This window comes from Chelonoidis abingdonii, chromosome 8 (assembly GCF_003597395.2).
Source record: "Chelonoidis abingdonii isolate Lonesome George chromosome 8, CheloAbing_2.0, whole genome shotgun sequence".
Lineage (NCBI taxonomy): Eukaryota > Metazoa > Chordata > Testudines > Testudinidae > Chelonoidis > Chelonoidis abingdonii.
In genome coordinates this window covers 88,788,313-88,812,380 of record NC_133776.1, presented here as the reverse complement: position 1 = coordinate 88,812,380, position 24,068 = coordinate 88,788,313, and the positions used below count along the sequence as shown (strand labels likewise).

The following is a 24,068-nucleotide window of genomic DNA, read 5'->3' as shown; positions in this document are numbered from 1 at the left end:
ATTTACTTCAGTTGCATTACACCAGCAGAGAATTTGTCCCCAGATGTGTGCATTTCAGTGCTGTTGTCCTTTTAAATTACATGGGTGAATAAACAAAACAGGGTAACTGCAATTGTGATGAAGCTCTCAGGGTACATCCAGAAAATCACTTGAGATTCCGTAGACATTTCAGAGATGGAACTAATAGGGATTCCATAATAGGCAATAGGGATTTACCTGTACTATATTCAGTATTAAATAGCCTTACTGCTTTATTGATCATTAATAAACCATTTGTAAATGAATTGGAGAAATCGCCAGTGTACCCATGTCATTTTATAATAATGACATTGATATTGCAGGAGAAATAATCACTGGCATAATTGTGAAAGACGGCTACATATCTAAATCCAGGAGCACCATGGGAAAAATGTATTGGTTCTTTCATAAATTTTCCTGTTTCTTAATCAGTTTATGTAAAGACCCTAGTCGAGCCACCTTTGAAATTAGTGGAAGTTTTACTTTAACTTCAACTTCAGGTCAAACAGAATGATATCTGAACTGAATAGAATAGCAATCTTAGTCCTGTGCTTTTCCATCCATAGCTCTCAAACCATCTTACGCTTTAATTTTCCCCTTTGTACAGATAGAGAAACTGAGCCACATAGAGATGAACATCAAAGTGTTCACATTTGGATGCATAAAGTTTAGGCACCTACACCCATAATTGGACACTTAAATGAGTGGCCTGATTTACATTGGAGTTGATCACCACCCCAGAGGTGGACACATTTCAGTGATGAGTGAACTAGTCACTGCATATGTAACTTGTAATCAGCATGTACAATTTGTCGAGTGCTTTAGGATTTTTGGGTGAAAGGAAATATAGGAATCTAAGTTACAGCCATGTCATCTTAGATATTACACATAAATATTCAGTTGATGGGAGAAGGGGAATGGAACTAAAACTCTTGGCTAGCTGGCTTATCTGTAAACATCCTCACATAAAAAGCCTTGCCTGTAAGTCTTCACTGTCAGTAAGCTCAGATGTCTGGGAGAATTTGGCAGCATTCAGAAGGTGCAATTTGGGAGAGGACCAGAGAGAAGTAGTTTTTTCAGCTTACATACCCTGGAAGGGAAGGAAAGAGAAGAGGGTGCTCCATTGTGGGGAGAGAAGAGGAATACACCCAAGGGTGATGGGAGACCATCAAATGACCTAAACCCAACTCCCTTGTATCCAGTTGTTTCAGCTTGTTTCTCCTGCCTTTGGGATCTACCTTTTGAACCAGAATCTACTTTACACCTGGATTTAAAAAAGAAAAGAATCCTGTAGCCTTCAGGGAACCTTAGTCAAGCCTGCAGTAAGTGAGCAGTTTAAAGTAATGGAGATTGCCATCCTCAGAGGAATTCCAGGTGATACCTTAAAAAGGATGGATGTGCCCTGTGCTTCAGCAGATTTCACACAAAGGTTGGCTTGATTGTTCTCAAACTGAGTTTTTGACAGTCTGCAGATCCTTGCAGGTTTTGCTTTTAAAATGACGCTCAATCAAGACAATCACCGTTACTTTTCTTAGAACGTTGTCACCTGAATCTGTTTCCACTCTACATTAGTTATAGCAAAATAATATCCAGACTGTGCTTGAAAGATGTCATTTTATGTGGTTATTATCTTGTACCTTTTTACTGAAGCTTGGAAGATGAGCACAGAACCAAAAAAAAACCCAGATCAGTTCCAGAGACCAGCAACCATTAGGAAAGTTTTACCAGGGACCCAGACTTTGAACCCAACCCACTAAACATGTATCTTTTTAGTAATGAGTCATGCTTATGCTTTCGATAAATGAATTAAAAGGAGCCTTCAGATATTCACAGGCATTTATTGGCAGAAGAGCTCCAAGATTTCATCATTGCTCCAGGATGGTTAAGGAAACCCTGGTTGGGATCACCACTAGTAGCATTGCTTATTTATGATCCATATTTGGACTTCACTGTTAAGTGAGCCCAGTTAAATGGGTCTAGGCCTGCAGTCCCTTACTTATATGTTTCGACCCCAGGGATTTGGATGCGCCTACTCCTGTTTACAAGACTGGACCCCCATGTTCAATAATTGTGTACCATCAGAGGCTGGCTTGCATTTAACTCTGAAAGCCACCAAAGAATGAAACTCCTCTCTTATAGCATTCATTCTATTGTGAGCACTGAATAGACTGTAAAAGGACAGGGCATGATTCTGTGCAGTGTTAAAACAGATTTAGACCCACTGGCATAAAACTTACTGGCACTGGGATCAACAGCATAGGAGCTTTGTATTGTAGCAAGTTATCTTTATGCTGGAATCACCTGTCCAGTCAATATCCTTCCTTTTAAAGATTGGAGACACTTTCACCCTATCCCTGTGCCAATAACATTCGCATTCTTTATTTACCGGAGAGGCTCTTGCTATACACAGCTTGTCTTCAGAAAGGCCCTAAGATGTAACCGAAGACAAAGTGGAAGAGGCAGTTACTGGAGCCACTTTCTGTTGTCCAGGATGTTCCTAATGGGAAATCTCTGCTTGCAGTACTTGCATGAGAAGGAAGGAGACAGTCTCTTTCCTGGCAATGCCCTACAAGAAAGTCCCTGATCAACAATTTTGTGAAAATTGTGACGACACCCGTTTCTTTGCCCACTCTTGACTAAAATGACACTTAAATGATGTTTTAATCAAACATCTGCATTTGCCTTCCCCACAAAAATCTATTTAGATCTAGACACATTTTTTCTATGTTAAGAACTTGATTTGAGATCTTCTCAATGGTCTTTTTAAGTAATGAAATTCCAGAGCTTTCAGGTCACTTTGACTTTGACCCTGCATGCCCAAAGGAACATTAGCTTTACAAAGAATTTGCATGTTTATTAAATAGCAGTGACTCACTCAGTTGCAGATGTTCGTATATATAAAGTACCATAAATATTATGGATTAGGATGTGGAATATGTGATGGGAATGTGTTTGGGGAAGCAGGCAACATTTTCTCTAGTTTTATTCAGTTTGTGGCAATCTTCTCTTTCTGTGCAAACCATAGGCTTCTTTCTGTGCATTACAGAAACAGAGAAAATCTTGCTGGTTCATGAAGACGTCATCTTAGATGCTTTATTATAACGCATTCATCACACACTGTGGTGCAGGAAATTTTCAGACTAGTGCTTTCAGTCAATTAAGTATGTGTGCATCACCATGAAAGGAACAAGGTATTTCCCCTCTGACTCTGCACTGCTAGAAACTTAGTAGGTCCTCGGAGTAAGATTTCTGCAGGCTTTCCTGAAATAAGGTCATTTCAGAGTCGTATTGAAACTCAGTAAATGATTCACTTCTTATCAGATAGCAATGTAATGAGATTAGACAGTCTGTCCCAAAATGATCACAGCTCAGTCATTTGCCATAAGATGAGAGGCACCATTCTTCGTCTCAGTACAAAGTTAGCTTTGTAACTTGAGACTCTCTTTGCTCCTAAATGGGCACTAGCCTTGAGGTGGCTGATGACAGCAGGACCATCAGAAACCGAACTGCAGAGTAGTGGGGACAGGAAAGGGAGACTTCACACCTTGGCTGGTGTAGTTGCATTGGCAGCAGTGTGGCTGGGTAACCAGGGTAACAGAAAGTCAGGTTTGTTGTGAAGCTGTTTCACTAGCAGAAACGGTTGGGCAGTCCATTTACTGAAATGAAAGCAGAAAGTAACCCAGCTGGAGCTGGCATTGGCAAAAGCTTCTGAGGACCTGGCATGGAAGGTGAGACACAAGTGACTTTACTGCTGTTTTATTTGGAGCCTGGTGCCCTCAGAGATTTGTTATGACATTGGTGAGGTGCCTGGACCATGCACAAAGCACTAAATCAGCACTCGGCACTAAAGCTAGCTGAAATTTGGAATTTCTGGTTTGAGGACATTTCAGAGGGCTCAAGACAGGAGCGCGTAATGTTATCTTGCTACTACTTTTCCTGGCTTGTGGCCTGATCCAGAGGCCCTTACCCATGTGAATAGAGGCTAGCATCCTTGGGGACCCAGTGGAGGGCTTTTATTAAAGGAAATGTCAGGGACAGGGTGCATAAAAATTATTGATTTTAAAAAAAAAATTTAATGGATTTTTTTCATTTAAATCGGATTTTTTTGATAAAATGTTTTTGAGGACAAAACCTATTTAAAGATAGTTTTAGTTAAGATACATTATAGCTCAAAGAGATCTCATCATGGAATAGGGATTAAAAATTCTCATTCTATAGTATGAGATAATTTCATGTAATGTTTAAGAAAAGTTTTGTAAATGAGTTCTAATTGCTCATGGATTGGGGACCCAATCTTATCGGGTTCCAGGGGCTTCTGTATAGATTATTTAGGTTAATCTTTCTATCTACCCAATGGGACTCAGTGCTCAGTCTAGAAGATACCATCAGAGATGCTTAGTTTTGCAGTTCTCAAACTGTGGATTCGTGTCTCCAGAGATAACATGCTTGTTAACAGCAAAAATGTATTTAAATAAATAAATAATATCTAGAGGTGAGAAATAACAGATCTCAACCCTACTGTCCCTCTGCAAATTTGTGTACACAGAGTCAATCCCTTACCTCTCTCCAAAAGTGCAAAGTTTCAAAAAGTTCAATGACTAGAAGATTGTTAGGAGCGGAATAGATCTGGACGAAAAGAAGTCTGGAAGTAAATGTGAGAAGGGAGGGACAGGCAGTAGAAACAAAAGTGAAACTGTTTGAGCAGCATATGCCAGAAGTCTTGAGGTCTTTCTGAGTGTAGCCTTCATTGATTTGAGCTCTACCATACCATTCTCTCACTAGAAGGGAAAACCTATAATGGCAGCAGGTCGTAAAAGAGACCCAGTTTGGGAATAAGATCATTCCAGAAATACATGTTTGATGATGATGTTTTAAAGAAAGTCACATCAGTGAACTGGTGGAAGTCACTTAAACACTTGGATTCAGAGACTGTTGAAGTGATAATCTCACTTTTAACAGCAGTAGCTTCCTCTGCTGGTGTAGAAAGAATATTTTCTTCCTTTGGACTAATTCATTCCAAACTGAGAAATTGTTTGGGACCTGAAAAAGCAGGAAAGCTTGTTTGTGTTTTGTTTGTTTGTTTGTTTTTTTCCAGATTATGAACAAACAGGAAAATGAAGGTGAAGATGACTGAGTTAGCTGCAGAAACCAATATTTTAAATTTTTCATGTTGGCCTGGCTGACACAGTCGATGTAATTTTTCTTTTAATTTCATTTAACTATTTTAGTTAAAAACAATTTTAATGAAAACAAACCTGATTTTTAAAAACTTGAATATTTAACTGAATTCAATAATTCATATGCTTGTTTTGTTAAAATATTATATGTATGCTGTTGAAGGAAAAAAATCCAGAATACATAACGTTGTTGTTTTCGTTAAATAAAACAATTTAAATGTCTGTCTGGTGATGTTCTTCTCCTAATATAGCATGGTGAGAAAATCCTCCAAATATTAATGATTAACCTGTTGAATTGGAGTTAGCTCTGACTTCATAAATATCTGCTTCAGTTACCTTTGGTAAATGAAATAACTAAACAATCATTCATTTTCCGATATAGCTGTAAAACTCATCTTTTGAAAAGTTTTCAAACTAAATCACTTTAAAAATGTATAGTGTGTACCTTCTAAAAATGAAACCTACATCTATCTTGAGTTGTGAAGAATATCTATTAAGGTTATAACAACCAATAAGAATGTACTTTTATGTAGAAATCCATGATTAAATTGAGTCTTCCTGACACTTGATTTAAATGTGATTTAAATCAAATCCACCCTGGTCAGGGACCCGAGGAGCTAGGAACAGCTGCTGGCCTGGTCCCTAATTGCATTGCTGGACAACCTGTGAGCCGCACTGCATTGGCTTAGAACTCTGAGTGGCCACAGGCCCAATGGGCTGCTGGGTTTGCAGTCCTGCTTACTAGCCTGGCCTGCGTAGCCATTCAGTGGCTGGTCAGTGCAAACCATGCCTGCAGCTGTGCTTGCCCTTGTTCCACTCCCCGCTCCTGCTCGTTCTAGTCCTTGTTCCAGCCTGCTTCCAATCCCTGCTCCTGCTCTGTTCCAGCCTCTGCTTCCTTCTGGCTTCAATCGAGGCTCTGCCTCTGGTATATGACTCCAGTTGACCCTCTGGCTCTGGCATTTGGCTTCTGCCCCTCTGATACTGACCCTTGACTTGTTTCCTGGACCCCACCTACCCTGCATCTAGCTCTAACTCATAGGCCAAACTCTCACCTTCATCACTAGGATCATGGCCTGATTGTCAACAGGAAGGAAGCAGTTGCAGAAGAAGCACTCCCTCTTCTGCCCTTCCCTGGGCTATCTTTGCTGGGATTACCTGGCCACAGAGACAGAGGGAATCCTTGTCTCCAGAAGGAAGGATGTTCTCACCTTTAAATTGGATCTTCATTGAATTTTTCCAACCATAATGCACAGGGTTAGGTAGGTCAATGCTGTGGAAATGGGTGTGGGGTGAGATCCTAGATAAATAATTAGTGGATCTAGGTAGGTAAGTCAACTACCAAAAAATAGGAGTGAAGAATTAAATGTATGGGCAGGAGGGAAAACAGCCAAGCTGATTGCAGAGTATTGCAAGGAGACACATTAGAAGGCACCAGCAGGCAGCCGCATTAGAGAGAGATTTATTATGCAGAGCTGACGGGAGCCAGGATTGAAATCGCTCAGTAATAGCTCTGGCAGGGGGATGGACTAGATGGCTGATTTGGTCTCTGACATCTCAGATTTCTGTGCACAGTGCTGTGTGTGATAATATGCAATGGAAAGGAAGACACAGTCCCTGCTACAAAGCGTTTACAATCCAAGCGAATGTGGTTTATTAACTACTGCCTGATTTCTGGCTTGTAGAGTGTTTGCTCCAACAGCACATGATACACCGACTGTATCATCCCATTCCCTTTGAATCCAGGCATACTTCCTTGCAGCTCAGTCCTGAGGTCCTTACATAGGCAAATCTCCTTCCTCAGTCCCATCTCTCCCCAGGCTGGTGCAGAGGGAGAAACTAGTTTGACGTATATATCGTCAACAGGCTAGACATCAGCTGCTCTCAAAGCTATGTATGAAATTCAACTTCCTCCTTTAAAATCATTTATAGGAAATGCTATAAGGTTCCTCTTAACATTTTCCCCTCAAATGACCCATTTTAAAGCATTTCCATGCTTTATTTTTTTAAGCACTGAAAACTTCAGTCTTGAATGCGTAGGACTTGGTTTGCTGCTCTGCTCGTGTACCCATCTCAGGTCTGTCTTATCGCTCTAGAAGCCTCAGCCACAGCGGGTACACGAGGAACACTGCTAGTGCAGCAACCCCCAGGTACATATGGTTCCCCAGTCTGTCCTCTTGGGATTCCCCCTATCCTCCATGCCATTCTGCAGCCACACCCACTACACTAGGCCCGCCCTAGTAGCCCTTCCCAGAATGCTGCTTCTGGGGCTTAGAATGCTGCAGCAGTAGCACTGTCAAGTTGCAACCACTCCTTGTACACCTAGTGTTGCCAGGTGTCCGGTTTCCAGGACCAGGAGCACCTGGTTGAAAAGGGATCCTGGTGGCTCCGGTCAGACGGTGCTGACCAGGCTGTTAAAAGGTCCAAGTAGCTCCTGGAAGTGCCCAGCATGTCTCTGCAGCCCGTAGGTGCAGGGGCAATCAGGGAAGTTCCGCATGGTGCTCCTGCCCTGTGCGCCAGCTCTGCACCTCCCATTGGCTGGGAACTATGGTCAATGGGAGCTGCAGGCGCAGGCAGCATGCACCGTGCAGAGCCACCTGGCTGCCCCTGCGCCTAGGAGCCAGACATGCCATCTGCTTCCGGGAGTCATGTGGAGCCAGGGCAGGCAGGGAACCTGCCTTAGTCCCGCTGCGCCACAGAACGGGACGTGCCTGAGGTAAGTGCCGCCTGGCTAAAGCCTGCACCTCAAATCCCTTCCTGTACCCCAATCCCTTGCCCCAAGTTGGAACTCCCTCCTGGAGCCTGCACCCCAAATCCAGCCCTGAGCCCCATCCTGCACCCAGACTCCCTCCCAGAGCCCAAACCCTGCACCCCCTCATGCACCTGCCCCAGCCCTGAGCCCCTTTTGCACTCCAAACCCCTCCACCCCAGCCCAGAACCCACAGCCCCAGCTTGAGCCCACACCTCCTCCAGCATCCCTGCCTCAGCCCTGAGCCCACTCCCACATTCGGCTCCAGCCCAGACTCCCCTCCTGCACTCCAAACCCCTCATCCCCGGCCCCAACCCAGAGCCCACAACCCCAGCCAGAGCTCTCATCCCCTCCCATACCCCAACCCCCTGTCCCAGCCTAGTGAACGTGAGTGAGGGTGAGTGAGTGATGGAAGAAGGGGGGATGGAGTGAGTGGGGGGTGGGGCCTCAGAGAAGGGGTGGGTCAAGGATGTTCAGTTTTGTATGATTAGAAAGTTTACAGCCCTTTGTACACCCCAGCACTCCCTCTGTATTATTGGCTGCAAAGTAAGAGGTGGTGGAGGAAGGGATTCTTCCCAGCACGCTCCCTAGTGCAGCCATTCAGGGAACCAGAACTAAGCCCTTAGTATCTTAATTAGGAGTGTTTGAACCTACTCAACTAAAATGAATTTAAATCCAAAACTTTGGTCAGATCTTGACTTGAACCCAAACGTACTCCTTTTCGGAGCGTTTAAACTAGTTCAGTTCATTTCTCCCATTGTTTTCCATCCTGGGCTCTCCCAGATCAGCCCAATCATCACTCCACATTTTCTGAGCCATTCTTGCAGAATATTCATGGCCTGGATTCCAAAATCACCCTTGTGCCCTGTGACACATCACGTTACATTGTTTCATTGTAGTTTGATGCTTCATTGCATGATCACATTGCACCAGAACTTCAACAGGAGTGAAATGTTTCCCAACCTTGTTCATGTGAGGTTTCCAGCCCAGCCATTTCTAGAGGCTCAGATGGGCCTTGCGGAGTTTGGTTAAATATGGGAACTTCTATGTGTAGACCTGTCGCAAGCTTTCAGTTCTTTTAAATTTCACCCATTGCTGAACTTTTGCCCTTTTGTGTGCATGTTACGAATTCATTTCTGAACCTGTCCATTGTAGGCTAATAGATTAACACAAATCACTTTCCCAAGAAGGATGGGACTGGAAGTCAGGAGACATCAGTTGTTTCCCAAACTTCCTGTAGGCATCCTCGAGCAAGTCACTTAATTTCTCTTGGCCTCAACTTCTCATCTGTAAAAGGAATAAGATAATTCTCTGCCTCACAGAGGAGCTGTGAGTCTTAATTTGGTGATGAACACCCAGGGTGGATTTAATTTAAATCAAATTGATTTAAATCACTAGTCAGGAAGACTCGATTTAATCATTGATTTCTACATAAAAGTGCATTCTTGTTGGTTGTTATAACCTTAATACATATTCTTCACAACTCAGAAATAGATATAGGTTTCATTTTTAGAAGGTACACACTATACATTTTTAAAGTAATCTATTTTGAAAACTTTTCAAAAGATTAGTTTTACAGCTATATCAGAAAATGAATAATTGTTTGGTTATTTCATTTACCAAAGGTAATTGAAGCCAGTAGTTCACCTCCCAATGACTTCATAAATATCCCCAATTCAACAGGTTAATCATTAATATTTGGAGGATTTTCTTGACATGCTGTGTTAGGAGGAGAACGTTGCGAGACAGACATTTAAATTGTTTTATTTTTGTTCTATGCCGGCAGAAGAAGCTACTGCTGTTAAAAATGAGATTATCACTTCAGCAGTCTCTGAGTACAAGTGCTTAAGTGACTTCCACCAGTTGACTGGTGTGACTTTCTTTAAATCATCTTCAGCAAACATGTTTCTTGGCTGGTTCACTCTTAGCTTTGAAGTTTATTATAGTTGGCATTATGGAGGGATGTTTGCTGGATGTCCGTGTCATAGCCAACTCCTCTTCTTCAGCAGTTAAGGTTTGAGGATATTTGCAAGAAAATGAGCTGGAGATAGTGCTTGTCCCATTTGTTTTTTTAATGCTTGTAATTTCTCTGTCATTGCATAGTTCTCTTTTTAAGATCTCACTCAGTTCCTTCCAAATTTCAACAGGGTCAGCAATAAAACAACTATTTCCCTGCATTTTGTTCAAGGCTACAGAAATAGGTTCAGGGTACTCAGTATGTGTTCAACATTTCTCTTAAGCCCAATGTTGAGAACTTTGGCTGTGACAGTGTCATCTATTTTTTCACAGTTTTGTTCACGAACTGTCATTAGATTAGGCCAGTTCTTGATATAGTGCTCAAAACAGTCCACTACTGAGTTCAATCACACGTCTTGTGGGAGAGTTAGCTTGGTTCCTACCACTTTTTTCTGAGCAGCTGCTGCAGAGTGGTTGTTACAGAAGTATTTTGCAATTTCAACATTAGCCTTTATTTCTGGAACACTGAAGTCTTTGGCTAGGAGGTGCATCAAATGAGCACTGCAACCGTATGTTATTAGCTGGGGACTCTCTGCACTCTTTCTAAATTTCTTCTCATCTTGGATACATTTGCAGCATTGTCTGTGACCATGCTGCTTACTAGACATTTGAATTTTTTTTTCACAGTTTGTTATACTTTTTACTGCTACTTCTTGTAAGTATTCTGCTGTGTGTGCATTTCCTGATGTATCAATTGTTTCTGTAAGGAAGTCATTCCCTTCTTCTGTTGTCACACAAGCACATACAACAGGATCATTGTGGACATTGCTCCACCCATCAAGAGTCAGGTTAACAATTTCACCCTCTAAACCTTTTGCACACTGCTCAATTTCTCTTTCATACACTTTATCCAGCAATTTGCCTGCAACATCGGCGCTTTTGGGTGGACTGTATCCTAGTCTTAATGACTGAACCATGTTAATGAAGTGTGGGTTCTGAGTCATATGGAAAGGATAGTTTGTTGCATAAAGAAACTGGGCAATTTTTTCATCAATTACCTTTTTTTTGTAACCTGCTGGTTCTTATCACAAACTTATCTGTGGCTGTTTCTGGATGACAGACTTTTTTTTTTCCTTTTTGCTACAGGTGATATACTGTGGCTATGTGACATACATGATGCAATTGAAACTGTATCACTGGCAGATAACTCTGAAACTATAGAAAATTATGGTGATCTTGAAGGTGGATAGTCTTCAGAATCCTGTATGTTGAGGGTGGGTTCTCCTAAACAAAATAAGTCAATGCAGTTATTTAATTATTATTACTATACTGCTCATTTAGTATTGCTTATTACATTCACTGACACTCAGTACTCCTTTAAAGGTGAAATTGTAAAAGGAAGATCTGCCTATTTCAGCTATTTATTTTTTATCACAACTGCATCTAAAATGATAGTACCACAGAATAACAACTATATTTTTTTGCTCAAACACAAAAATTCAAAAATAGTCCAGAAGAAAGACAGGCGGTCCTTAAGAAAGAAGTATGAAATAAAAAAGTTGATCAACCTGAAGATCCTGCATGTTCAGACGTGTTCCTTTCATCATCTTCAACACAGCTTCCTCCTGAGAAGGAACACTTCTCACAATGTTGTGTCATTTGGGCAACCAGGCCTTGCATTTCTGTGTTGCACTGTTTGCATTTTGCATGCATGCCTGTCTTACCCACAGGTAGAGGAACTTCATTAAAATATTCCCAAACCGGGTCTCTTTTACGGCCCGCTGCCTTTATAGGTTTTCCCTTCTAGTGAGAGAATGGTATGGTAGAGCTCAAATCAATGAAAGCTACACTCAGAAAGACCTCAAGACTTCTGGAATATGTTGCTCAAACAGTTTCACTTTTGTTTCTACTGCCTGTCCCTCCCTTCTCACATTTGTCTCCAGACTTCTTCTCCTTGTCCAGATCTATTCCACTCCCAACAATCTTCTATTCATTGAACTTTTTGAAATTTTGCACTTAGAGAGAGGTAAGGGATTGACTCTGTACACAAATTTGCAGAGGGACAGTAGGGTTGAGGTCTCTTATTTCTCACTTCTATATATTTATTTATTTATTTAAAAATATTTTTGCTATTAACAAGCATGTTATCTCTGGAGACACAAATCCACAGTTTGAGAACTGCAAAACTAAGCATCTCAGATGGTATCTTCTGGACTGAGCTCTGAGACCCATTGGGTAGATAGAAAGATTAACCTAAATAATCTATACAGACGCCCCTGGAACCCCATAAAATTGGGTCCGTAGTCCAAGAACTGTTAGAACTCGTTTACAAAACTTTTCTTAAACATTACATGAATATATTGTCTCATACTATAGAATTAATAATCCCTATTCCATGATGATATATGTTATCGCTCAAAGATATCGTAATTAAAACTATCTTTAGACAGGCTTTTTCCTCAAAAAGCGTTTTATCAAAAAAATTTGATCTAAATAAAAATCGATTTTTTAATTTTTTTTTTTTTTTTTTTTAAATCATTGATTTTTATCTGCCCTAGTGAAGACCTTTTAGATCTTTGGATGAAAGGGGTTGTGATTAAAAAATACAAAGTATGAACTGTGTACTTTATGCTAATGTTATATCACATAGCTAGTATGTGTTCTCATCTGTGCTTACCTGTTGGTGTGTATTTTGCACGAGTATTTACAAATGAAAATATGTTCACCAAACAAAATGCTCATTAGACACCTCTTCAGTAGAAACTTAACCCTTGTTGGCATGCCTATTGTTCCTCTGTTGTTTACTAGTGCTCTGGTTGTTTTTCAGTACGTTATTATTTTGTTTGTGGCTTGTCTTACCTGACAGTGCAATATCCAAGAGTTTACAGCTCACACAAACTTCACACCACTTATTTGGCAGATATAAAGATATTGGTCTGCGGGAGCAGCAGTTATTTATGGAAGGTGCTATTGTAATAATAATGACCGAGATGTTCCTTTAGAAGTGTCTGTGGAGATTCCTGACATTAAAAACTCAGAGGCAAGCAGAAAACACTCATGTCTCGTGTTGCACACAGCAACACCTGGGCATCAGACCAACGCTGCTCTAAAACCTCTCCTCTCATTGGCAGTGGACCATTCCACGTATGAAGGACAGATGAAAATTATTACTAATTTATGTTACCTCTTGTCTGATAGTTGTCATTTTCTGACAAAGATGGCTTTCTAGTGCCAACAATGGCAGACTTCTGAAGCTATATAAATATATAGTGAAGTCCTCAACAATTTCGAAAGGCACCAAAATACATGTAATATTTCTCCTGGAGACTGTCTAGATTAAAATAGCAAAACCAAATGCAAACTGGGAAATTCCTTGCTGGAGAGGAACCAGCCCTTCTCTCACTGCAGTTGAACTAAACTCCCCTGTAGATTTGATACCATATTTAGTTTTGAGCCTGTAAACAAAACAATCTCGTTCCAAACTCTACTGGCTCTGATCAGATGAAACCAAACTATCCCCACCTCCATGCTCCCACTTCTGGTTTTGCTAGTTTTTGAAGTGTCCATGAAGCTCAGCACGATCAGCATGCACCATATTGCCCTGCCCCTCAAAGTGCCAGTCCCTTGCTTGTTTTGTATTGACAAACCAGAGCAGCAACAGAAACTGTTGCTGAGACAGTGACGCAACTTTATTTCAAAGTGATCCTGCAACTCTGGTAGCTCGATGAGCAGCACTTTGAGTGGATTGTGAGGAATGAATTAAAACAATCTCTGGATCCCACTTACACTGCGGTAGGAGAGTCCTTTAACCATCTGTAAACACACCCCAAGAAAAGGCAGAGGAAGTTTGACCCCTGTAGTTGCTTGCAGATAAAGGTGATATCATGTGAGTGGCTTTCTTTAGTATGCATTCAACGTCAGCCAGATTTGCATATCTCATAGACCTGCATAAATATCACATATTGGCAAATGTGTAACCATTTCAGATGAGTTTTGCAATGCAGTCCATGGGTGCTTAAAACTCTCAGCACATAATGCATTTAGCATAGTTGAATGTGCAAAAGCTTTTTAGGTTAAAAATATTTTGGCAGATCAGAGGCATAATAATGAAGAAAGCTTTTTAAAATGGAAATAACCTTTTCTACAGTAGCTGTTAACTGTACCATGATATGGTGGTATGATGAAAGTTTAAACAGGGAAAAGAGGTGAAAAACAGGCTCACTAACGAAATAAAAACCCGGATACAAGTAAAAGCCTGACGTTGCCTTTCCCCAGAGGTGTGAGACATGCCGTGTTGTGGGCCCTTAGAAAGTAATAATGTTGGTTGAAAACAAGTGATGATACCTGTCACTTATAAAGTGGAGGGTCAGCCAAGTGATTAGGAATTAGCCTAGGTTTTAGGAGACCTGGATTTAAGTCTCTACTCCGGTACCTTGGGCAAGTCATTTAGTTTCTGTGTGACTCAGTTCCTGGTCTGTAGAAGGGATTGCAGGGGTGTTGTGTGGATAAATACATTCAAGTTTGGGAGGTTTGCAGATACCTATGGTAGTAAAGGCCATCTAAACACCAAGGAAGGTAGATGTACTGTAATGCTCTTTATCGAAGGATCACACTGCTAGTATTTTTACAATCACTAATGAATCCGGTGTCTCAGCACCCACATGAGGAAAGTCTTAGACTTACTGTATTGATGGGTAGACTGAGGCACTGGACAGTTCAGCCACTTCCCCAGGCTAAAATGGCGAACCAGAATTAGGAGTAGAACCCAAGGGCCCTGACTCCTGGTCATGAGTTGTGGGGCCTGTTGCTAACCCCGCTCATCTCCGTGGAATCTTTCAGTTCTCTTTGGTGGGTTTCTGTGGAATCTAGGGGTGTCTCCGCTGTGTGGGCTCTGTAGCACATATGTGACTTGCTATGTATGCTAACATGGACGAAGGCAGTGGCATTTTCTGACGCATGTTCTATTACTCATTTTCTTTATCATTAGAAACCACAGAGCAGCTTACTAGCCCCAAACATTTGATTACAGAGAAAAAGAAATTGTGTTGCGGTAGAAACCACCTTCTGCTATGGTTGTTTACTTCAAATGCTCTCCGAAAGTGCATTAGGAATTTAGTCATCTTTCTGAATGTCAGGACTGGGATTCACAAGAACCAAAGGCCCTACACTGTTTTCTCTCTTTTTCAGCTCGATTTTCTTTATAGATTTGGTAAGGGAGGGTAAATTGGCCATGGATTATATGACTACGTTTGGAGTCATCTGTGCTCTTATGAGACATTGTGCAGTGAAGACAGAAAATGAGTCTTCTGCTTGGAATCTACATCATTGCTAAGCATGTAACTGCTTTGATTTGTGTCACCATACATAATTCAGCACGTCACCCTGAGACTTAACCTGGCATTCCTTGCACACCCAGACCTCCACTGAAGTTGAGTCTTGCATGCTTAACTGTCCATCCCCCTCCATCATTCCCTGACACACATTCTTTATGATAGAGCTAAGAATAATATTAATTTTATCACATATTTGTAACTAACAACAAAAATAAAATCGAGTTGTATGGCCACAATGGTGTGAAGGTGAAACCAATCCAATTACAATCATTTTACAGCAATGAAGAATCTGGCCGAAGGTTATGAAATGGCAGATCTGAAATACTTTGTACAGAGTTCTGTTCCAGCTGATGATACTGTGCTCTCTGGAATTGTGCTTGAGATCCTACAGACTTTAGATTCAGCAAAGCATAAAATCTAAACAAACTGAGACATAGGGCTGTCCTGCACTGTACCTTGAACTGCTTAGGAATGTTATGTCTCAGACTATGTGCTTCATTCTCAGCATGGAGGGGGTGGAGGAAGCTGTTTACAGTTCCCTGATCATGTGCCAGCCCAGCTCCAGCATCAGTTAGTACAGCCTAGACTAGCTACCCTGGGGGAATCAGAGCAGCTGGCACAGGAGTGCTTCCTCTCGGTTTATGCCAGCAGGGAGTTTAATAGGAATTCTCTGCTGATCATTTAGAGCCAGAATTGTACCAAAGAATTGAGCCCTACACATTTTGTTTTGTGATGGACTGTTCATGATACAAGCATGGTATTTCATTGAGTATTGGGCTGTTCCCTGCTAGGTTATTCAGCAAACGTCCCACTTTTGAAATTGTGAAACAGCATTCTCTTGGGTTTTTGTCCATAAATTCTTTGGCTCTAATGAGATCAGACACATCTGAAACTTCTGGGCATTCTCCCACATAAACAGTAATTACAGCAGAACCTCAGAGTTACGAACACGTCGGGAATGGAGGTTGTTTGTAATGCTGAACAAAATGTCAAAAGTTTACAACTGAACATTGACTTAATACAACTATACAGAAGAAAAATGCTGTTTTCAACCGTCTTAATTTAAACAAAACAAGTGCAGAAACAGTTTCCGTACCTTGTCAACTCTTTTGTAAAACTTTCCCTTTATTTTTTTAGTAGTTTACATTTTTAACACAGCACTATACTGTATTTGCTTTTGTTGTTGTTGTTGTCTCTGGTGCCTGACTGTGTACTTCCAATTCCAAATGAGGTGTGGGGTCGACCGGCTTGTTTGTAACTCCAGTGTTTGTAACTCTGAGGTTCTATGTATTTTCGAAAGGTTGGATAAAAATTCACAGTTTGGTGGCATATCCTAAGTGGCAGCATTTGAAAGCAATTAAAAGGGCACTTTGGAAGGGAAGGGCAAATATTACATACCAGTATTCTTTTTTCATTAAAGCATGTGGCTTGAAAGAAACAGTGGAAAAAAAATATAACTGTGCTTCTTCACTGAGGCTAGTGACATGTCTGTCCGATCAACTGCCAACTCAGGAACTATGCATGATAGTAGAGAAGCCCAGAAGTTGGTTAGGAGAGAAATATATGTATTCTATGAATATATTATACACCTCAGCACTTCAAAAATTGCTGGTGTTCTCCCGAAGCTGCCCTGAGTTTCTCCGCAAACAAAGAAACAGATGTTTAACTCTTGACATGACCGGTCCTGTTTTACAGACCTAATCATTAACCAAAAACTTTACAGTGTTTGTATTTGCATAATCATGTTTTCAAGGCATGACATTTCACAATTTGTCCTTAAGAGATTTAATCTCCAGGCCTTGTGAGAAACAGTCCCTGATGGCCTCTAGGACAGGATTCCACGTATTAAAAACCACAACCATGCTGGCTAATAACCTGATTGGAAGATGCAACAGGAGGGCCAATGGGCAAAGAGATCAAATCACCCTCTGACTTTTAGAGGTCAAAAGATGAAGAGTATACCATAGTGGTCAGCATGCGGCGGGGGGAAAGCTTGAATTGCCGGTGCTTGTGCTGTCCACCCTACACCCCCTTCCTAACCTGGTTCACCATGCCTCATTCAAGTCCCTTCTCAAAACCCACTTCTTCACATAGGTTGACAAATGATGGTTCAGGCTCGCAAAATCCTTGTTTAACATATTACTTTAGTCTCTGCCCTGATTTGGATAGCCTTGCACTTTAGAAATAGGTCATGCACTGGCTGAATGCACATGCTTTTAAGTAAGCAAGTCAATTAATATTTTATTGGAGTATTTATTCCATGTGCATCTCTGATGGTAGACTCCAAAAGCTTTGAGGAGTCCTGACAGGAGGACTGGACACCCCTCATGTTCAGTTTATTTGCATCAAAAAAATATGAGAATAATGGAAATCAGCTTCAAAGCCTTCGCTGTCAGGCAGCTACTTTGGGGGTCATGGTACATTTCCTTTGATTAATATAGGCCATAGGGTTTATTTTCTTCCATATTTTAGTGGCCGTTGTACCCATTGGATATGAGAATCAGCAAAAACTGTAGTAATTGTATTGACTTTTAAGGTACATAAACGAGGATTTTTACATAGCAGCTGAAACATTTTGCAACCAATTGCTCGGTCTCAAGAGATGCTGGACCTGTTTGCCAGCTTAAAAATAGCCTCCTACCACAAAATGGGTGTGATCATAACTCACGCTAAGATTTCTCAAATGACAGACAACTGCTCAGTTTTGTGTTATGATGACTAGTCATTTTGCAAGCAGGAGGTGAGTAAGATTCAGGCAAGGAGATCATCTCTTCTGTTGTTGTTCAAATTGTTTTTCTTGTTGTTCCTTTTGAATTTTATGAAGTATGACACAGCCAATGGCCATTTAGTAGATGTAGTGAACTGGCTAAAGTGTGCGTGCGTGTGTATGTGTGTGCCCACTGCTCTCTAGTGGGTGGAATCAGAATTGCTCATCTAAGGGTCATAGCTCTACATAGCTTTACAGTGCTTGCAGCCAGTGAAGATGCTCCTTTCATTCAAATGCTTTTGGAGCAAAGAAATCTGAGTTTTGTCTCTGCTGTCACTTTGAAGTTCCAGCTGACCAAGTGTGCAGGGTAGTGGTAACAGATGTTCTTAGTTGGCTAGATGTTTCTTATACAGTGTAATTGAAGCTCTGTGAAGGTAGGAAACAGCTCTACGGTTGGTGACATCACAGGGACATGTCCTATTTCCCTGGGCCATCCATAAAACAGCATTGTTTTATTTTTGATCATGTGACCTGATTTTATCCTATCACATTCTTTATACAAATTCAGTAGGTGAAGAGCTCCTAATTTCTTAGTTTAATATTTATCCATGGAATAGGGAATATGGAGGGGAGGGTCATTTCTGGGTCTTGTAGTAAGTATATTGGTGACAGCTGTAACCAACACAGCACTGTACGTGAACTGAAACAGCTGGTGAAATGGAGGGGGGGGAATATCTTCCCCCCCACTCCTCCCAAATCCTGCATACAGCTTTATAAAATCATATGGTGTCTTAATCTATAAGTGACTTTACTTAACCCTGTGTGAAATCCTGGCTATTAATCATTTGGGCCAAAAAGAGATAAATATTTATGAATGTACAGTTTTGGGCAGAGAGAGTTATACAAGCCGTTATGTGAGATATACAGGATTTTGTAGCATTCTGAAGTCATCTGTTTAACTTTTTAGCACTGCAACCCCCTCAAGATCTGTTCTCCTTAATTTGCATAAGTAACTGTCAGCTCATTAACGGCTCTTTATGAGCACAGAAAACCATCTAATGGAAACATGCTGGGTTCATCTTAAGGCCTTGTCTCCACTAGGAGAAAAGGTGTTATCTACCAGGTGCTAGCTAAGACATGGCAAGTAAGGCCATGACTACAGTATGGGGACTGTAGCGGCATAGCTACAGCACCATAATTATCCTGGCATACCCCAATAATGTAGACACAGCTTAGAGCGATGGAGCTTTGATGTTGTTGTTGTTGCTATAGGAACACCACCTCCCCTTGCGATGGTAGTTAGCTCAAGGGAAGCATTCTTCTGTCAGCCTAGCTGCATCTACACTGGGGATTAGGTCGGCATAGCTACATCACTTGGGTGTAGATTTTTTCACACCCTCGAGTACTGTAGCTATGTTGACCTAAATTTCAAGTGTAGACCAGACCTAACACAGTGAAGACAAGGCATGCCTAGGATTTTATCCTAAGATAAAAGATGTGTTCTTACTTCATGTTAGCTAACGTAGCAACTAAAATCCTAGTGAAGACAAGGCCATTTGTAGCTTTAACACATGGTACTAGATCGAGGTAGAGACTATGGAGAAGCCTATAGCTTACCTGCCCTGCAAACTGATGTTAAAATTACAACTACCCACCTTTCTTCTTAGAGTAGACACGCCGTATGGGAATGGATTTCAAATCACCAATCACCATTCAGCGCAGTGATTAAGATAAGCATAGAAGCTAAAGAAAATATGCATATTTAGATCTGTTGGCAAAAATGTGACAACCAGTTTGAAGGCTAAAGCAGGAAACAAATTCCCCATCTGTGACATGTGTCCAATTGTGTCTCCTGCAGGCATGGCGGAAGCGCTGGTTTGTGCTCCGCAGGGGCCGCATGAGTGGGAACCCAGACGTTCTGGAGTACTACAGAAACAACCATTCAAAGAAACCCATTCGGATCATAGACCTTAACGAATGTGAAGTGCTGAAGCATTCAGGGTCCAACTTCATCAAGAAAGAATTCCAGAATAATTTTGTCTTCATTGTGAAAACCACCTACCGCTCCTTTTACTTGGTGGCGAAAACGGAGGAGGAAATGCAGATATGGGTGCACAACATCAGCCAGATCTGCAACTTTGGACACTTGGAAGATGGCACAGGTAGGAATGGAATCATGGCTCAAGCTCTGTGGAAATAACCTGGAGCTGGAATCTCCCTCAGGCAGCACAGTGGCCAGAGAGGAGTGGAGACTTATCCTGCTGGGGAACATCATAGTACTTGTGGTAATTGGTTTGATTTTAGAAAGATTGCTTAAAACTACCAAAGATATCAGTTCTGCAGAATATAAATAATAGCCAATTGGTTTTGGTCTCACTTCCATGAACTAACTCCTTTTTGAATAAACCAACAGATTTTTTATAAAAGACGGTACTGTTTATGTACAATACTGACTGAACATTATCTAATGGGACTTGTATTTCATTACATGCTCGGTATTTATTTAGTTTGACTTAACATCAATCACCCATCTCAGAGAGAGAGAGAGAAAGTGTTCTACAAAGTTCACATTGTCTCAAGCATTATACGATGTGATCTATAAATCTTAATGCTAATGCTGTAAAGCCCTCTTACTCTTGTAAAGAGAAGAAAAGGCAGAAAAAAGAGGCAGAGAATCAAATGCTCCAGGAGTGTGGTAGGAATGTGTGTCTAGATCCAAGATATATTCCTGCCCGTGAAAATGAGGACAAAGCATTTTGTCAAGGCCTCCACCCATATGGAGAAAGAGCCCGTAAGATAGTTCATTACAGTGAATTTGTTGGAGTGGGTCCTGGGATTAGCCACTACAGGTTGAATCTGGCCATTAATTAACACAGGGACCTGTAGCTTGATTTTTAAAATGAGCAATTCAGCCTCAGATAAATGCAAACTGTATTTTCCCCGATATTTCCAAGGGACAGATACAGCAGTGATTTGAAAGCAGTAAAGGATATAATTCAGACTCAGGCCACGTCTACACTACAGGATAAATTCGAATTAGCTTAAACCGATTTTATAAAACAGATATTATAAAGTTAATTGTGCGCGTCCACACTAGGCACATTAATTCGGTGATGTGCGTCCATGGTCTGAGGCTAGCATCGATTTCTGGAGCGGTGCACTGTGGGTAGCTACTGTAAGATAATGAGGCCAATAATGTCGATTTGCGTCCACACTAACCCTAATCCGATATAGTAATATCGATTTTAGCATTACTCCTCTCGTTTTGTAGGAGTACAGAAATCGATTTAAAGAGCCCTTTAAATCAATATAAAGAGCAGTGTAGTGTGGACGGGTGCAGCGTTAAATCGATTTAACGCTGTTTAAATCGATTTAAACGCATGGTGTAGACCAGGCCTCTGTTGCATGGTCATGAAGAAGGCCATTGCAACAACAGAAGTGGATGATGCTGGGGGAACTCACTGAAAGACTTGTCTCATTAAAAGGAATAATAACACTTTTAATCTCATACACCTGAAAGGAGACAGAAGACCATGCTGGGATGCTTTAATTTCCTCTATTCCAGTTCATGCATTCTTTAATCTTCTCTTCATTAGTATGCTCAGAGGAGGAATGGAAGGGAGTGGGGAGATTTTGGCAGAATTCCCATTATAATCCCAATAGCTGCAATTTTCACATTCAGTTTAGAGTCTGTCAGGAAAACTTGGTGTCATGTTTGGTGTGTGCCAGTGTATAGCCGTAACTCCCAACTAGCAAAGTAGGACTTAGACACAGGCAGCATGAGCTAGGAGCCTTGAGAGGGCTGGAATCACTCGCTCACCTGAGCTTGGATGAAATATGAGGATGGTTCAGAAACAAACTCTCTCAACCTTGCTGAAATTGTAAGGTTTGGGAGGTTGGGTGCTGCATTGTTGTTATTACTTTATGTATAATTTTGACAAAAAGTCTAAAATGAGGGTAAGACTGTCCCTGTGAAGCTAAAGACAAAGTGAGTCAAAGAAGTAAAGTCATCAAAAGCCAAAGAACAAGATAGATGAGGTTCGTTTCAGTGAGGCCCAGCTGACTAGGCCTCGGCTGTATTTCGCTCGAAGGACCTCTCCAATGGCATTTGAAATGATCCTTTTATAAAGGCAGTAAGTTTTTCCCTGAAGTCAGGATACCTTCAGAGCTAGTGCTCAAGCAACGTTCAGGCCTTATCTTCTCACAGTTTGTGCTCTAGTCTAAAGCTTTTGTGTATCCTTGGAAGTTTTATTGGCATAACGAGCACCTGCACTACGGGCTTCTGCCAGTGCAACTGTATTGATCAGGGATAACGTCGCTTCACAACCCTGAGTGACACAGCTATGTCAGCAGAAGGGTAGTGTAGACGTAGCCTTAGGCGCTGATATGGCAAGGGAACCAGTATAAACACTTTGATACTAATAATACTGTGTCCTCACTAGATCGTTTTGTTGGTTTAACTATGCCTATATAGCTGTATGCAAGGTCTAAAGTGCTTTAGAACAGGGGTAGGCAACCTATGGCACGGGTGCCGAAGGCGGCACATGAGCTGATTTTCAGTAGCACTCACACTGGCCAGGTCCTGGCCACCAGTCCAGGGGGCTCTGCATTTTAATTTAATTTGAAATGAAGCTTCTTAAACATTTTAAAAACCTTATTTACTTTACATACAACAATAGTTTAGTTATATATTATAGACTTATAGAAAGAGACCTTCTAAAAACATTAAAATGTATTACTGACTCACGAAACCTTAAATTAGAGTGAATAAATGAAGACTCAGCACAGCACTTCTGAAAGGTTGCCGACCCCTGCTTTAGAAACTGATTAATTTGGTTCAACTTCTTTGTGTGGGCACTCTTAAATTGGTTTTTAAAACCTCACATCCATGTTGTTTAATTCAGTTACTGAATCTGTAGTTGTCTGTGCATATTTATCTAATATAGACAAGCCATGAGTCTTGCTGCCACACTATAGGAGTCTTCCCCCTTATTCAGACTTTTAAGAGCAGTCATTATCTCCGGAGTCATTAGGACTATACCTGGTTTATCCTGAAATGCCTGGTAGTCTGGTGAAGATTGGGAAGGGTTGGATTGAGGACCATATTCTGGGCTAGTTTACCACCACACCTATAAAGTTGCATAGGTTGTACATCAACATTTGAACTGCTGCTGATTACTCATGCTTACTAGAAGCACCTCAATCCCCAAAGTGTCTGTAAATTTCAACAAATTACCATTAAACATGAATATAAGAAGAGAACAGAGTTGTAAAATGCCATGTGCTTTTTTGATTTGAAGTCTTGTATGTAAAAATATTCCCAGGAGTGAATAATCATATCAAAGATATGTCGATAGTGGGAAATTTTAATAAGCTTTTCTGTGCATTTAAAAATTAATCTCCAAACCAATGTTATGCAGCTAACCCGATCATTCTTAATCCATGTACCTTTTTCATTCGTTTGTGACTGTCGGGCCAGAATCTAATTTCAGATTCTTTCTGCGTGATGGGCGCAAAAGGGCAGCGGCAGGTTTACTCAGTGACTCAGCCATATGCCCAGCGCTCCTGTGCTTCAAATTAGCCCCTTCAAACAGAGAAGAGTCGGGGTTAATAGGCCAGGCTCATATGATCAAAGAGCTACTAATCTGGCATTTCTACAGCCAAGGCGGGCCAGACACAAATTGTGATTTGTGAGTCCTACACAGGGTCTGTACTGCCCACCGCAAGTAGCTGTTTTGAGTCAACACAGAGAGGGACAGCAAAGAGTAAGTGAAGAGAAATGCAAGTTCCAAACAGATGTCAGGAAGCACCTGTGTGCATAGCTGTCGGGAAGGGTTTACCAGGCAAGGGTGTTCAGGCTGCAACATTTGAGTAACCCAAGAAACCATGCCACTTACTGGTTACACTAGGAAATGGCAGCTAGAAAAGGAACTGTGCAATCCTCCATCGTGTTTCTGCTTTGCATCCTTTTCTGCTGTAGTGGAGTCCAGCTGGAGTTGTGAGACTCCACACCAGTATTTCCCTACTCCCTCTCTTTAACAGCCTGCTCCCATCTCTGGCATAGCTGAGAAGCACAGAACTCCCTCGGAAGCACTTCTGCCTATACTTCCTAAAATGGGCCAGGGAGAAAT

At 41.3% G+C, this 24,068-nt stretch overlaps 1 protein-coding gene across 10 annotated transcripts in view; it reads left to right on the top strand.

The window, feature by feature from the left end:
- GAB3 (GRB2 associated binding protein 3) overlaps positions 1 to 24,068 on the top strand; it is a 113,039-nt gene that overhangs the window by 62,755 nt on the left and 26,216 nt on the right. For all 10 annotated transcript variants that reach the window (XM_032788217.2, XM_032788218.2, XM_032788220.2 and 7 more), the window contains one exon: positions 19,796 to 20,099. In XM_032788217.2, the coding sequence (XP_032644108.1) occupies positions 19,796 to 20,099 (304 nt within the window). The remainder of the gene's footprint in view (positions 1 to 19,795; positions 20,100 to 24,068) is intronic.